Below are 16670 nucleotides of genomic sequence, written 5' to 3'. Positions count from 1 at the left end.
CTCTTTGGACATAATGAGATTGAGATGCCTGTTAGAAATCCAAGTAGAGATGTTGTGTAAGTAGCTGTACAGTGCTGCACTGGAGTTTAGGAGAGAGGTCGGGGGCTGTGATATACTTCTGGGAGTCATCAGCCTATAGATGCTATGGGCATATAGCACGAAAGTGCTAGATAACAGAGCCATGGGCTTGTACATACTGCCTAGAAAGTGATTATTGGCAGAGAATGGGTTTGAGCATGAAGGTAATCCAACATTTAGAAGTTAGAAAGAAGAGGATGGTGTCCAGAAGGAATAGGAAGTGAGGAGAAAATCCAGATGAGGGCTTCCGTGGGGTCAAAGAAAGATTGTTTTTTTAAGATCAAAAGTAAGGAAGTAATCAGCAGAGTAAATAGACAACCTACAGAATGGGAGAAAATAGTTGCAAACTATGCATCCAATAAAGGGCTAGTATCCAGAATCTATGAAGAGCTCAAACAAATCAGCAAGAAAAAAACAATCCCATTAAAAAGTGGGCAAAAAGACATGAACAAAAATTTTTCAAAAGAAGACAGACAAATGGCCAAAAAACATGAAAAATGCTCAACATCACTAACCATCAGGGAAATGCAAATTAAAACTACAATGAGATACCACCTTATCCCTGTCAGAATGGCCATTTAAAAAGTCCAAAAACAATAATGCTGGCGTGGATGCAGAGAAAAAGAATGCTTATGACTTTTTGGTGGGACTGCAAATTAGTACAACCTCCATGGAAAACAATGTGGAGATTTCTCAAAGAAATAAATGTAGACTTACCATTTGATCCAGCAATCCCACTACTGCGTATCTACTCAAACGAAAATAAGTCATTTTATCAAAAAGACACCTGCACTCGAATGTTTGTTGCATCTCAATTCACAATTGCAAAGATGTGGAATCAACCTAAGTGCCCATCAATTGATGAGAAGGTAAAGAAAATGTGATGTGATCTGTGTGTGTGTGTGTGTGTGTGTGTGTGTGTGTGTGTGTGTATGGAGTACTGCTCAGCCATAAAAAGGAATGAATTAATGTTTGCAGCAATTTGGATGAAACTGGAGACCATTGTCCTAAGCGAAGTATCTCAGGAAAAACATATGCCACATGTACTCACTAATAATTGGGAGCTAAACAATGGGCACACACAGGCACAAAGAGATGTAAAGGTCATTGGAAACCAAGAAGGGAGGAGGATGGTTGGGGAGTAAGGGATAAAAACCTACCTATTGAGTACAATGAGCACCATTCTGGTGACAGGCTCACTTAAAGCCCCAACTTAAGCATTATACAAGGTATCTATGTAAAAAAACATTTATACCCCCTTAATATTTTGAAATTTTAAAAAAGTTTTAAATTTTTTCAAAAGAAAATAATGCAGTATGTTTGTATTCTGATAAGAATGATCAAATAGGGAGAAACTTACAGGGATGGAAAGGGGATAATTTTGCTACCAAAGTCAAATAGTAGCTGGGAAGGCATGAAAATGAATGTTATTTTACATTATAAGTTTACATTATAGGCACCTTCTTCGTTGATGTTTATACTCATGGTCAATGCTTATACCACATCTGTCAGGGTGCTTTTGACTGCAAGTAACAGAAAACCTGACTCAGCTTGCTTAAACAATTAGACCAGTGAAAAGTCCATGGGTAAGGACTTGGGGTGAGGCTTGATCAACAGCTTGGTGATGCCACCACAGACTTAGCTTCTATCTATCACTCTGCACTGCTCTCCAATATGGCAGCTGCATTTAAAGCTGGCTCCCTTTGTGGTATCAAGATGTCTGCCAGCGGCTCTTGGGGCCATATGTCTTTTCATTTATGTTCATCAAGAAAGAGAGCATCCCACCATTCCCAAAAAAGACCCTGGGACTCACTCTTCTTACCCTTGGTTAGGTCAGGTGCCTACCCCTAAACCAATCTCTGCAGCCATAAGGATACGTGCTGGTTGGAAAGCCAGAATCCTCTGACCCCAGCTGAAAAGCAAGGGCTACAGCAAAGAACTGGCCTCCACTATAGGCATCTGAATGAAAGTCATACTAAGTCATAACAGTAACAAACCCTCTCGAGCAACTGTTGCAGGAAAATGACATATGTTAAATACACATGTCCTAGAACAGGTAAATAGAACATTTGGGAATGAGTTTATTTACTATTTGATGGATAGAGAGAATTATTTCTTTGTTTATTTAAGAGGCAGGTTAGGATATAGGCCATCAGCTGTAACTAAGCTAAAATGTCTTTGGATTTCATGAGTATTAGTTTTTCCTATGTAAGCCAAATTTAGTCAATAATTTAAGATGGTAAAAATATCTCTTCAAAGCATGAAAGTTTGGTTTACTAACAATTTTAGGGGGTACATTACATTAATGCAGTCTAATTTGGCCCACTGGAGGGCAGTAGTTTCTGGATACCAGCCAACAATTTATAGTATGCTTTTTGGATGACTGTTGGTTTTAGCAGGGGCTGTTAAGTCTCAGTGATAACAAGAGGTGTGGCTAACATTTGCAGTGGAAGCTTTCCAATCATTGCAGTTCAAGCTCAGTCAGGTCTACAGTGAATCCCTTCCCTGTGAACAGCCAGATACTCCATTAGTACCCAGACCTGCTTTCGGTCTACCAATATTTTCTTTAGTGGGGTGATTCAAATTCCTGAGATTATGAGGCCACAGAATGACATAATGCTATAATTACTCCTGGCAGGCAGTGTCTGGCCAGGCACTCTCTCCTGTGGCTTGTTCTGCCCCCTCCTGTAGTTCACTGAGCTACATGTGAGCCCCATGTGAGCTGGAATTCAAGATAATGGCTAAAGCACACTTCCTTGAGGACATGCCCCCATGCCAACCTCTCTTTTGTTGACTCCACTGCAAACGTATCTCCTCTGACACAACAAAACACAACAGTGCAAGATTCCATCTCTCCAGTATTGACAGATTGACAAACACCAACCAAATAAACCACTGGTCTGCTTCCCCTAATTTCTCCAATATGGCTACCATTTCTGCTTTCAGGCTACCATTTACTCTTCCTCCTTAGGATGTGCTGTTTTATCAAACATTTCGTGTTTAGAGTTTTATTGACAATGCGTAGAATTCTTTGGTATAAAGGAACAAAATGGATTTAAAATTGATTAATAGCTGGATAGTGAACTGAGTCTTCACTCATTTTAACACTTGCTCAATGTCTTTGTGGGACCACTTCCAGGTACGTGTGCCATCTGGATGCTTTTCCTAGATGGCAACAGATCAGCATTCCATAGTCGGAAGCAAAAACAGTTTTGTGGCCCAGCTGGGTGCCAAAAACCTCATTTCCTTTTTTTTTTTTTTTTTAGAGACAGGGTCTTCTTCTGTTGCCCAGGCTGGAGTGCAGTGGTGTGACCATAGCTCACTCTAACCTCAAACTCCTGGGCTCAAGCGATCCTCCCACCACAGCCTCCCATAGTGCTGGGATCATGGGTGTAAGGCACTGTGCCTAGCCCAAGAACCTCATTTACATCTCTAGTTAGAAGCTTCTCTTCATACAGTCGATAGGATAAGACTGTTCTGCTGCATTTGAGTAGAGGACATTCTACATTCTAAAGGTAATAAAGTCAACTCAGCTGTGACTGGTTGAGTCCAGTGTGCACTCTCATCCTGAAGGAGCTATAAGCCATGAGCTAGATCCAGTCTCTGCCTGCAAAGAACTCAATCTAGTTTGCTAAAATTACCTCTAGAGACCTCTTTCAATTTATATCTCTCCCTATCTTATATTATCTTTTTATCCAACTTTCTTTCAATATAATAATCGAAAGAGTTTTTCTTTTTTTCTCACCTCTAATCTTCAACCACAACTCAAACTGATGCCCATGGGAAGAAATCTCTCCAAGTCTGCAATAAATTGTATTATTGTTTCCCTTCCCTATAAGATTACATCCCTGCCCACTGCCATGTGACTTGGAGTGTCTCCCTGTAGGCAGAGTGTTGTGAGGCTTGGTCACTTGGTTGGGGCAGTGGCATGTGAACAGAAGTGACAATGGGCCAGTACAGAATAGGAGTTTTAAGAGGTGGCTTAAAGCTTGAAGCTGTGTTGCTGGTTTCTACCAGTTTTTGGCTTTTTCCTCTGCCCTGACCCAAACAGGGATTTCTCTGTTGTTTGGGTCCTAGAATGGTAAGATATTGAGAAGAGCTGCAGCCAACTTACAGTCATCAAAATGTAACATAAGTGACAAATAAAGAAATGTTATATGCCACTGAGATTTTTAGGGTCATTTGTTACTGCAGCAGATCTGACTAATACAAATACCAAATCATAAATAAATAATAAATGGAAGATACAATAAATACAACAGCAACAATTCCCAGTCACCTTTATTTATACAAAAGTATATTAAATAAATTACTGCAATATATACAAATAGAATATTACCTATATAAATAGAAAATCCCCATATACAAAACCGTTTAAAAAATTATATAAATATTTATAATGCTGACCATAGAAGCTTTAAGTACCTTAAATCATAAACTCTGTATAGTTTGTTAGTATAGTAGTCTTATAAAAATATAGTTAGCTCTCAAATGTTTAATCATCACCACATAAGTCAGTTAAAGTGCTAAACCCTAATGCATATTAGAAAGGTACCCAAAATAGAATTCTCCTGCATTTAACACATTAATATAAAGTTTGCCAATTGTTTTGGACTTTCAAATGTACTCCTAAAAAACAAAAAGAACCTAAACACCATATTATAGATATATGTTAGAAAAGTCCACCCAATTTCCATTTTACTTGCCTACATAGTTTGAAGTCAGCTTCTCGAAAGCTCCTCAAAAGTCCACCCAGGAATTATTAAGGCATTTGTTCATTTGTTTTTGCTTGGGTGACCTGGTTTCTCCTTGAATGCAGAATATATAATCTAAAGCATGGTATGTGCAAAGGTGCCATAGTGTTAAAACATTGGTTGTACCGTTCATTACATTTCAAAGTGACTAATGCTGGTTGGTGTCAAAATAAGAATGCTAATTGCAATAACAGGGTATATCAAGAGCTTTTTCAAACCCAAGGGTCTTCATGCTCCAGAATACTCATTTGTGTTTCCATATAGTCTCTGAAAAGTTCTTGGTCACAGTGCAATACAGCATTTGCAGTAGTTGGCAGCTGCCAGTGTTTCCTTTATGCAACGTTCAGTGGGGAGTTCTCCTTCCCACTTCTCCTTGCTTTTGCCTTTCTGCACTTGTGTAGCGATATAGCCAAGACGATGATAAGGATGATGACCACGAACACCACTACTCCAATGATAAAGAACATTTCTGAAAAACAAAAGGCACCAAGTCAGCTTGGAGAGCTCAAATCCCATTTATCAGTGGGCAGAATTGAGGATATAACCCCAAATTACACCATCCTGCTTTTGCACAACTTGAAATTTCTTTCTTCCACTCTTTCCACTATGCTTAGATTAGGAAAGAATCTGTCAAACCCTAGGTATTTTAGAGCAATTGACACTGGCTAAAAGCACTGGGCATTTAATAAACTAATAATGTTCACAGAAAAGATACACATAGTTGGAAGTAAGAGCAGCTGTTCTTGGAAACAAGTGGCTAAAAATGGTGCTGAGCTTGGTGGCAATGATTATAGTGCAAGATGAAGTGTAAGTGCAAAGAGGGAGGTCCAAAGTGCTACCAGGACTCAGGTGAAGAAGAGATGACTGTTGGTGCAATAAGAAGGCTTCATGGTGGAGGTGGCATTTCAAATGCCTCTCGAAGAACACATTGCAGCAGATAGAGAAGGGGCAGAAACAGAGACCTGGGTGTGCACAAAGGCAGAATTAGAGCTGGGCTTTAGGACGATGCCCCTGAAGGCTGGGAGTAGGACGGGCGAGAGGGGTGCAGGACCAGAGAGAAAAAGAGCCCTCTCCTTCTGTCAATGGCAATAAATAGAAAGGAAGAGTTTATGTAAAAGTGTTTTAAAAGGCTGGGCACGGTGGATCACACCTGTAATCCTAGCACTCTGGGAGGCCCAGGCAGGAGGATCACTTGAGGTCAGGAGTTTGAGACCAGCCTGAGCAAGAGCAAGACCCCATCTCTACTAAAAACAGAAAAATTAGCTGGGCATGGTGGTGCATACCTGTAGTCTCAGCTACTCGGAAGGCTGAGGCAAGAGGATCACTTCAGCCCAGGAGTTTGAGGTTGCAGTGAGCTACAATGACACCACTGCATTCTACCAAGGGCAACACAGTGAGACTCAAAAAAAAAAAAATGTTTTAAAATTTTTGAATCTGATCTTAGCGAGGAGCTAGGTCATCATTACTGTCTTCAGACTCTTGTTCCCTGAAAATATTCAGAGCACTTTCCCTATAAAGCCTGTGGGAGACTCACAGGCTTTCAGCCTCAGGCATGTGTCTGGATGCCCACAGGACTTCTAGTTAGGGACCATTCCTCAGCCAGTGTGTCCAAGCTCCCAACATGTGTACGTACACGTGTCAGCCATAGGCATGTACACGGGTATATGTGATATACTCAATCCCTTCCCGCAATGGGTTAGACTTTATATTCTTCTGGCAACAGCCCATAGTCACAATTGTCTATCAAGTGCTACTGCAGCTGGCTTAGATTCACCCCACTCCCCCAACAAACACAGATCAGAATTTAAGAATGAAAAATGCCCAGAGAAATCTGTGACTTGATGCTAAATCCTAAACATGATTTGTGTACCCAGTGATCAACAGAGAGTTTGGCACATGGTGGGTGTTCAAGAAAATGCTTGCTGATACAAGGGAACAACATTTGGAAATATTTCTAAATGCTTAAAATCTTGAGAGTACCAGAAGCAAAACCAAAAAACACCTAAGGCAGTTTCTCCCTGAATAGTTAACAAAAGAAGTCCATCGAGGCTCTGAGGGTGGAGCTAGTCCTCTAAGGCACCCATGCCTCCCAGAGTGACAGGCAGAGCCACTCACCTCTGAGTTCACCTTTCCCTTGGCTTGTGCACTCAATGGGGCTTTCTGGGCTTTTCTGGTTAGTTCTTCGGGATGGAATCACTGCTTGAACATTGAAACAGTAGTTTTCTCCTTTATCCACATCAATCAAAAACTCATTTGTGTTTGTCTTGGCTGTTTTCTGTGAAAAGATAAAGAGTTCTTAATTCATCTGGGCTCAGAGTGAATTCTTTCTCCTTTATTAAGTCACCACGGAAGTAAAAACCTAAGCTCTAAGCAAAGCCTACATAGGCGTATACGACACATGAAGGGATTAGAAGTGACTTGGCTAATCAGTTCCTTTGATCACTGCTAAAAATGCCTTTTCCAAGACTGAAAATATCCAATTTAGGTATATCCAACCCATTTTATCCCCTTCAGAAGATATTAATATCTGCGGTGAAGAAAAAGGAAGTATTAATCATTGAATAGAAAATAAATTTTGTCTCTGAGCTCCTCTGCAGAGGGAGAAATGTGAGAGTCGATGGGACCTTTAGGGGCCATCTGCCCAGCCCCTGAGGACCCTGGGTCTCCGAGGGGGCCCTGCCCAAAGTCACAAAGCAGCTCAGAGTCACAGGTAGAACCAGGACCTGTTGTCCACCCTGCACCCAAGCAAGCCCCCTCGACTCTACCACACCACCCGCTCAACAAGCCCCGTTCTGCCAGTCTTGAACTGGGTTCGAAGAAGTGGGCTGTAAAACCAGGGAGTCACAATTTCAAACAAGTCATAAAAACACGAAAAAATTCTCACCTTTCCTGTACTTGAAGCTTTCCAGTAATAAAGCGTATAGTTTAAGTCCTTGCCAAAAACATCCCGGAGGCTCAGGAATGTGCCATTCATTCTGACTAAGGTACGTGCATCTTGTACTATCACATTCAGTTTTGTACCAACTTGTTCAAAACTCTGAATTGTTGGCTGCCCAAGGTTTGCTGAAACAAAGGAAATGAGCTTGAGTGGAATCAAAGAATTCTGTACAAAGTAAAACCCTACTTATCACAGTTAACAACTTATCTCTCATATAAAACCGCAGCACTGAACCAAATCCCTGATAGTAGCAGGCTTGGTGGCACCGGCGCTAAATCTCAAGACCACAGGACTCTATGGCAGTCCTGTCCAGTGTTCAGTGGGAGTGCAATGGGAGCCACAGATATAATTTTAAAGTTCTTTGTAGCCACATTAGAAACAGTAAAAAAAGAACAGGTGAAATTAATTTTAATAATATATTTTACTTAACCAAATACAGTTGACCCTTGGACAACATGGGTTTAAACTGCACAGGCCCACTTACACACAAATGTTTTCAGTAAATTTACACCAAGTGTGCCTCCCTCTCCTGCCTACCCTGCCACCTCCTGCACCTCTTCCGCCTCTGCCACCCCGAGACAGCAGGACCAACCCCTCCTCCTCCTCCTCCTCGGCCCACTCAACACGGAGACAGTGAGAATGAAGACCTTTACGATGACCCACTTCCACTTAACAAATGGTAAATATATTTCCTCTTCCTTATGATTTTCTTAGTAACATTTTATTTTCTCTAGCTTACTTTACTGTAGGAATATGGTACATAATACGTGTAACATACAAAATATATGTTAATCGACTGTTAGCAGTAAGGATTCCTGTCAACAGTAGGCTACTAGTAGTCAACTTTTTGGGGAGTCAAAAGTTATACTCGGATTTTTGACTGCACAGGAGATTGGCACCCCTAATCCCAGCATTGTTCAAGGGTCAGCTGTATATTTCTAGAATATTATCATTTTAACATGGAATTAGTATTTTTCAAGATGTAGTGTATATTTCAGACACATTGCATTACCATATTTTCACTGGTCAGTGGTAACCTGTGGTTAGTAGCTACTGTGTGGAACAGTGCTTAGTGTAAGGTTCCACATTCTAGGTACAATAAATTTAGGGCTGTGGGCAAGCCCAGGAAATGTCCTTGGTAGCACAAGGAACATGGCTTAACCTGGGTCTCGATAATGGCTCAATTATTTCATGTGCTTTGGTTGAATGACAGTAAAACAAACACCAATTCTCTGCAAATCACGGGACAAAGTGTGTGTGTATGTGTGTGTAGACATAACATAAATATACCAAATATTTTCTACCTTGCAAATGATAGATGTGAAGTGGCTTATAAAAAGCTCAAGAACTAAAAGGAAATCATAAGAATGTCATCAACTGAGGGTAACGATGTCATCAGCTGGGGATATCAAATGAATATCAGTGATCCTGCAAAGTCACTGGAGGTGACTGTCAATGTATCTGTACTCCAGCCGAGGCCTTACGGGACACACAGGCAGAAGCACTGGAGGGGTTTGCCTCTGGGGAGGCAGCCACATTCACCTGGGGAAAGGCCCCCTATTTCGACCCTTGAAGTAGGTACTAAAGGAGTATGGATGGTTGATTATCCATCGACCCCTCCGCACCACCCCAACCTGAGAAACTGTCTCTCTCCCTGGGCCGTCACAGGGGTAAATATAGAAACACTAATAATACAACACTTTCATTCTAATCAGTGTGCCTTACAAGAGGAGTTAATTTCACTCTTCCCAATGTGCCACATGTTTGGATGTAAAATACCTAGCTCAGAACCACAGTCCTGAGATAAGAATTGAAATCTCCTACTGGCCGTGAATTCTCTGCATTCCCTCACTAGATCCCGGGGTTGGCTCACTGGGGCAAAGGCCCCAGAGGAACGAGGTCCACATTTCCAAGAGCAGCGAGGGGAGGCAGGCTGAGAGCTGGGCAGGTGCCGGCACATCACGAGAGTCCAATCTCGGCCAAGTGATTGGAAAAGGTCAGGGAGCCTAACGATGGGCTCAGCGGGAGACTGGACTTTCCCCATGGATCTACGACCACCTGTGAAAAATCCTAAACTGGAATTTCTGGTCTGATGATGGGACAGAAAATTCAGGATGTATGATATATATAAGGAAAAGCTGAAACCCCAGCCTTGGTGGATTTCCTACCCCTACCACCGCCACCCCACAAACACATTCAGCCGGTTACTGGTGGGTCTGAGGACAGACTGGTGGACACTGTTATCGACTCCGAAGTTCCCATGCTGTGAACCTCCTACCACATTTGGGCTGTGTGAAGAGGGCTGTGGTACTTAGTAGTATCTGAGAGAGAAGATGAGTTCATGGACAAATATTTTTTATCCAGTGGCCTCTAAGGGTCACAAGGTCACAAGAATTTTCAGAAGTTTATAACAAGAATGAAAGGTATTACAAACCGAGCTACTTACTCTCCAGGTAAGGTGTAAACTCTGGGGAGTTCTGGAACGGAGGCTCCCCCACAGAGCCCACGGCATCTGCGTTCCTTGCAGGGTAGGAAAGGACCCGCGCCAGGTACGTCTGCTTCACGTCCTGCGCAATCTCGTCGGTGACGTCGCACTCTGTGTCTGTGGTGTAGAAGCATTTGCTTTTCCAATTTCCAAATTTAGAACTAAAGAAAGGAAAAAGGGAAGAAAAAGAAATGGAACATTATGATTTGCACCCAACAAGACAGATTGATTTCTGGCTGTGGTCTGTGCTGACAACAAGAGCTCCACAACCCATCCCGACAAGGCGGACTGTGCTGAGCATGTGAGACTGGTTTCGAGTCCTCACAGCACCCTGGGGGTAGAGGCTCTGTAATTAGCCCTGTTTTGATAGCAAATAAGGCAACTGAGGCCAGGGGTGGTGGCTTGCACCTGTAATCCTAGCGCTGTAGCTACTGGGGAGGCCAAGGCGGGAAGATCGCTTGATCTCAGGAGTTCTAGACCAGCCTGAGCAAGAGCGAGACCTTGTCTCTACTGAAAATAGAAAAATTAGCCGGGGGTGTGGTGGTGCTCGCCTGTAGTCCCAGCTACTCAGGAGGCTGAGGCAGGAGGATCGCTTGAGTCCAGGAGTTGAAGGTTGCAGTGAGCTATGATGATGTTCCTGCACTCTCCCCAGGGTGACAGAGCAAGACTCTGTCTCAATAAATAAATAAATAAATAAATACATAAATACATAAGGCAACTGAGACAAAGTGAGATTGGGTGACTAGCTCAAAAATCACACAGCTGATCTCCATCAAGATCATTATATCTACTTATTATATCATATTACATTGTTACATCACATTCTATATTGTAAGAGAACATAGTCTATATAGTAACAAAGTCTGTATGATAACATATTATATATATATTATAGTCTATCATGACCATTATTAGTGTGGTTATATTAATCACTTATTGACTCTACTATATGCCAGGTACTGTACTGGGCCCTTTACACACATTACTTCATTTGATACAATCATTCTAAGAATGTACTGGATTTTTTTTACACATAAGGACAGTGAAGCTCAGAAGCACTAAGTAACCTGACCAAGGTAACACAGCTAATGAGAGGCAGAGCTGGGCCTGTTCGCTTCACATACCACGTGCCTCTCCCACTTCTGCAAGATGTGAACGCATCTCACGAAGATTACAGAATATTGATACAGGTAGCATCTGTCTAGCAAAGCCTGAGACTAAAAGGCTAAAGACAGATCTTTCTTTTGTAAGACATCATTGAAAAATAAATAATCTAAGGAATTTCTACTAGAAATGAAATTCTTCTACGGGACCAAAACAATTCATAGGTCAGGTGTCACTGGAACTTGAACCACAAACTTCTATTCTCCGGAAAGTGCCGATTATCTTCCTTTCCACATCACCAACTGCCACGGCGCAACCCCACTTGCTCTGGGATCTCTAGATCTTACTGCGTGCTTATCTCTCCCTTCCCTGTCCCCCAGCACAGGTATCTCCATCGCACGCTTAATTCACAGTCGGCTTTGTACCAGGGGCCGCACTCTGTGCTCCCTCACCAACAGCAGGGCTTTAGGGCCTTGCTGAGTCTTAGTTTGCATTTACAGGTTGAATTAATACATCATTGGGTGTAAACAAATCACCATATGGATTCAATTGTCTAACTACATACATAACAGCACTAGTATGTATTATTTAAAAATTTGAACTAAATAACAAGGCTGATTTGGGTAAACACATTCTTTACCCTAAAATGCACACACTAAGATTGATATTAAAATATTTTGGCCTCTTATATTTCAATTTTTAATTCTAATAAAAGTAGAGAGGTTATTTTGGTCCAGAATGACCAAAATCCATTTTTATTGTATCATTTCCATGTAAAAAGCGAATAAGAACATGGTGATTCCTTTCCATCGCTGTGGCAAACAGCTGTTTGCGCACGAGGAGAAAGACTCCGTGGGCCTCTGCAGCTGCACACCATCCGACAGACACAGGATTTGGTTCCTCCAGCTCACAAGCAGGCACCATGTACTCCACGGCAAAATTTAGCACAAGGGTCTATACAGTATCACTGTAAGTAATAAATCGTGCAAACAGGTAATGAAGGGGCAATTCTGTATGAATTTTTCACAAGGCCATTAGCAGCATTAACACTTTAAAAGCCTTTGAGATTCCTCTAGGCATTTCCAAATCCCATGATTTGGAAATAATAAAAGTCCTTCCTGAGTTACTAAAAAATTCCAACGGAATACAAATTGTCATTAATTTAGTTGCAGGTTGTTTTCTAGAAGCTTTGTAAATTCAGCTTTAGAATTTAGAACATTCCCATGGAATGAATATTACAGGTGATGGTTTGGTGCTAAGGTCTGAGCCCATAACATTTCCCAATCACCACTGAAAACTTTTTGCAAAGGGGAAGATGCAGCCATGGCTCCAGGTGGGCGATTCAGCACAGCAGTGGTGCCTGTGGCTAGAGCCAGGCTTCAGTAGCGAGGGCAGGGGCTGGAGGAGAAGGCAGCCCTTCAGATGCTTCCTCTAGGGAAGGAAAACAGGCAGGGAAGGAGCCCCACTGAGGAGATGCAGTGGGCAAGGCTTTCCTCCCTTCTCCTAGCTTTGGGGCCTCCCATCATACTGTGGCAGAGCCATCTGAGGAGGTGGTGGTGTGGTTGGTATACTGGGGAGATCTCGGTTCCAGAGCTGGCATGGGCACTCAGCATCAGTGCAGTCATGATTAAATCCCTTCCTTCCCAGGGAAATAGTTTCCTAGTCCGTAAAATGATTGCTCTAATGCTTTTAATCAGGAATCCCATTTACCCCTGGGGCAGGCAGGTGAAGAGTGAAGGTCTTAGGCAAGGCTGATAGAACTGCTCCCAGGCCCTTCAGCACGGCAGCAAGAGGGTGGGCAGATTGCCCTTGTCCGCAGGAGCACCCCAAGTCTGCGGGCACCCCCAAGCTGTAGCCCTGTGAGTCGAGTGTTTGCAGATTAGGGGCTGTGCTTATTTAAATAATGGCGGCCTTATAAAGTCCAAGAACTTAGAGTTAACAAAGGCTTATGTTTAAAAATCAGGTAAATCATAAATATATTCCGACATGTCCCTCAAACGTAAGACTGAATATATTTAGGAGGTAAGCATTCCTCCCAAAATCTAATTTTCACTACCCAGAAGGAAAGTGGTTACTAAGGTAAACTTCAGGTCTGTATCAGAGAAATTACTTACTAATTCTCAATCAGTGAAATCTGAATTGACAAGTTTGACCATAATTGTAGTCATTATCTCAGGTTATGACATTCCTTTCTCTCTCTCTCTCTCCAAATACACACACACATGCACACCACATGCATGCACTCGAGCACACAAATTCTCCTCCCTGTTGGCTTGGCAGCAGTCATCATGAAGTTCATTTTGAAAAACAAGAACATCCACCTAAAAGACCCACCCCATATCTAGAACATTTCAGAAACCAAACACTTGCCAAAAATATGGTGAAAGCCATCAAGGAAGACATAACCTTTAGATTGAATGTGATGAATTACTGGCTCCCGGGGGAGAGCTGTCGATCAGAGATGAGACCCAGTGAGCAGAGCAGCCCAGACAGTGGAGGGTGCAGACAGCGAAGTGTTTCTTCGCGGCTCCGTGACTCACCAATTTGGCCTCCTCCACCAAGATAATGTATGCTACCAAATTTTGATTCACAGAGTCCAAAGATTAATGAATCAAACACTGCTTAAGGGCAATGTATACATCAGAATTCCTCCCCACCTTTTCTTTAACTTGTTAGACATGGCTCACAGTCTAGACGGCAAAGGAAGAAGACATCTGTGTTTAGGTGAGATTAATCTATCATTGATCCAGAAGCATACTTCAGGGCCTACTCAAGAAGGTTCACCTCTCCACAGCTTATACTAAGCTTATGAATATTCCCATCATTTCCAAAAACAATTTAAACATTCTCTCACTTTAAGACCCAGAAATGTTGCTGGCTTGAAAGACTGTAACACTGGCCAGCATATTACCATAAATGCCCTCTTCTTTGCCTTCTGTTAAATAATCTCATGCAGTAATCAGCTTTAAAGACATTTGTGGGCCGGGCACAGTGTCTCACTCCTGTAATCCTAACACTCTGGGAGGCTCGCTTGAGCTCAGGAGTTCAAGACCAGCCTGAGCAAGAGCAAGACCCCATTTCAGGCATCGTGGTGCACACCTGTAGTCCCAGCTACTCGGGAGGCTGAGGCAAGGGGATTACTTGGGCCCAGGAGTTTGAGGTTGCAGTGAGTTATGATGATGCCACTGCACTCTACCCAGGGTGACAGAGCTAGACTCTGTCTCAAAAAATAAAAATAAAAATAAAAGACATTTGTGTTCACCATAGGAGAGTAGAAACATCAAAAAACTTAATTTTCTTTTTTTGTACCTAGCTTACCTTATCTCAACAGTGTAGACATGATCAATGGGTTTGGGTTCCCACTCCAAAATTGTCTTGAAATTAGTTGATTTCCAAGTTAAATTATATGCTACCACTACATCTGTAGTGCCTTTAAACAACAGAGAAACATCTATTATTATGTGCACTTCTCAGCATATGACTGTGAGCTGGCAGTATAAAATACCTTTCCACCCTCCCATCACCATAAATTTCACATTTTGTTTTTAACCACAGAAGCTTCATTACTGAATTATCGATTAAAAATTTTCAATTTTTTTCTAGAACTATTATTTCCTCATGGCAATATCTACCTTATCACCCATGGAAAGGAGCAAGGATTTTGAAATCCTCCTTTGAAATTATTTATAGGTAAAGCCTTCTCATAACTTGACCAGGAAACATAGCCCAGAGCCATCAACGTGCCAGGGTGTTGGGGGGGGGACCCTTGGGAAGTCCAAGATTCAGGTTCAACCCACCAGGGAAGGCCAGGTAGGAAGGGCTTACAATAAATTATGGAAAAAGGCAAATCCCACATGTATGAGAAGTTAGGACTGCATACAAATGAAAAAAGCCAAATTTGATTCTTTCCATTTTTATCTGAAATGTCTCTATACCGAAATTTCCGTAGAGACCAAGGTGGCTGTGTGGCCCCTCACATCATCGGATGTATTCGCTCCGCATGCTTTATCATTAAGGACTGCTTTGTCACCAGGCAGCAGGCCCCAGCTCTGCACAGCCCCAAACACCCAACAGGCATATGGGGCATGCACAACGCCGTACCTGCTCCAATCCAAGCCACATCTGGCAAAAGGATTGCCTACACCCAAATCTAAAACAAAGACAACCAAGAAAAGATCAAGGCTGCTCTTTATTAGCCGAAGATGCACATATAATGAAAGATGATATCCAAACCTTTGGACGCTGACCTGTGCAGATGCGGACCCACGTCCCATCACTTCGAGGTCGCGACTCCCTGGGAAACTCTTTCCCCAGTGTTAAAGAGGGAGCCAAAAACCCGCTTATGCAACAACAATGGACGCCCAGAGCAAACACCTCTAGCAGGAGCCAACTACTCCGTGTAACTCCCGCCGGCGCGCCTCGGGGCCCAGGTTCATTCAAACGCGGCTCGGTGAGCGCAGCCGAGTCTTGCAGACACGGGGGACACCGTGGGGCATCCCGGGGACCCAGGGCGAGCCCGCCGACAGCCAGGACTGTCCCCTCCCTCCTACGGGCAGGCCGCCCGGACTCCCGGGAGCCGGTGCTACCCACCTGAAGCGCTGACCACCTGGGAGAGGACCCAGCCGTGCAGGAGCATCCGAGCAATTGCGGTCCCCTGCGGGACCCGGGGCCAGGCAGGGGTCTCCATGTCCACGAGCTGGCGGCGGGGTCGGGTGGGTTCCGATGCACCCCGGAGGCCGGGGAGGCTGAGCTGTGGGCACCCTGGGCCGGCCGGAGAGAGCGGGATGGGGCGCGGGGAGCCCCGAGTCTAGGGGAGCCCGTGCCCGGCGCGCTATAAAGGGCCGCGCGGACGCCCGCGCTCGGCCGGCCCCCGGCGCCCGCCCCGCCCCGCCCCGCCGCCCTCCCAGCTCCCCGCCCCCGGCCGGTCACTCGCCGTCGCGGGGGGCGGCCCGGCGATTCCACAGCCCTGCCCCGCCTCCTGCCGGTGGGAAACTCCGGGGCCCCGCAAGGGGTGACTCACCCGTGATTCAGCCGCGCCACCGAGCGCCCAGTTGCCCTGAGCCGCAGGCAGGCCCAGGTGTCGCCGGGTCCCGCAGCCCTGCCAGCCACCCTGGCCCGCGACCTCGGTGGGCGGCAGATTTATGGAGAAGACAGAGGCGCCTTGGAGGGAGTTCTCGAGTTGGAGGAAAGGGATTCTTCCATTCTCTTTGCTGATAAAGGGTGGTCCGGCCGGTGGGAGGGGCAAGTATTTACAAAATGTAATAGGAAGTACGGTCTCTGGGCTCCGCTCAGGCAGCGGAGGGCATCTGCC

The 16670-nt window shown here is 44.0% G+C and overlaps 1 protein-coding gene across 1 annotated transcript; it reads right to left on the bottom strand.

Annotated features, from left to right (window-relative positions):
• Positions 1-4341: 4341 nt before the first annotated feature.
• On the bottom strand, positions 4342-16142 carry F3 (coagulation factor III, tissue factor). The gene is made up of 6 exons (XM_045547493.1): positions 15950-16142; positions 14678-14789; positions 10217-10416; positions 7717-7895; positions 6948-7107; positions 4342-5301 (listed from the first exon to the last, which is right to left on the bottom strand). Exons 1-6 carry the CDS (start codon positions 16044-16046, stop codon positions 5165-5167), a joined length of 885 nt encoding a protein of 294 aa, XP_045403449.1. The 5' UTR covers positions 16047-16142; the 3' UTR covers positions 4342-5164.
• Between the last annotated feature and the right edge of the window lie 528 nt (positions 16143-16670).

The sequence above is a fragment of the Lemur catta genome, chromosome 3, assembly GCF_020740605.2.
Source record: "Lemur catta isolate mLemCat1 chromosome 3, mLemCat1.pri, whole genome shotgun sequence".
Taxonomy (NCBI): domain Eukaryota; kingdom Metazoa; phylum Chordata; class Mammalia; order Primates; family Lemuridae; genus Lemur; species Lemur catta.
The sequence above is the reverse complement of the archived record's forward strand: the minus strand, read 5'-3'. Positions and strand labels throughout refer to the sequence as shown.

What these genes read in the sequence shown, in the direction of transcription:
- F3 (XM_045547493.1), bottom strand. Translation starts at nt 16,046, where the DNA reads ATGGAGACCCCTGCCTGGCCCCGGGTCCCGCAGGGGACCGCAATTGCT. An exon ending in GTCTACACTGTTGAGATAAG is followed by an intron (nt 10,417 to 14,677) that starts GTAAGCTAGGTA and finishes TCCTTTCTTTAG; the next exon opens with TTCTAAATTTGGAAATTGGA. An exon ending in GTTTACACCTTACCTGGAGA is followed by an intron (nt 7,896 to 10,216) that starts GTAAGTAGCTCG and finishes CCTTTGTTTCAG; the next exon opens with CAAACCTTGGGCAGCCAACA.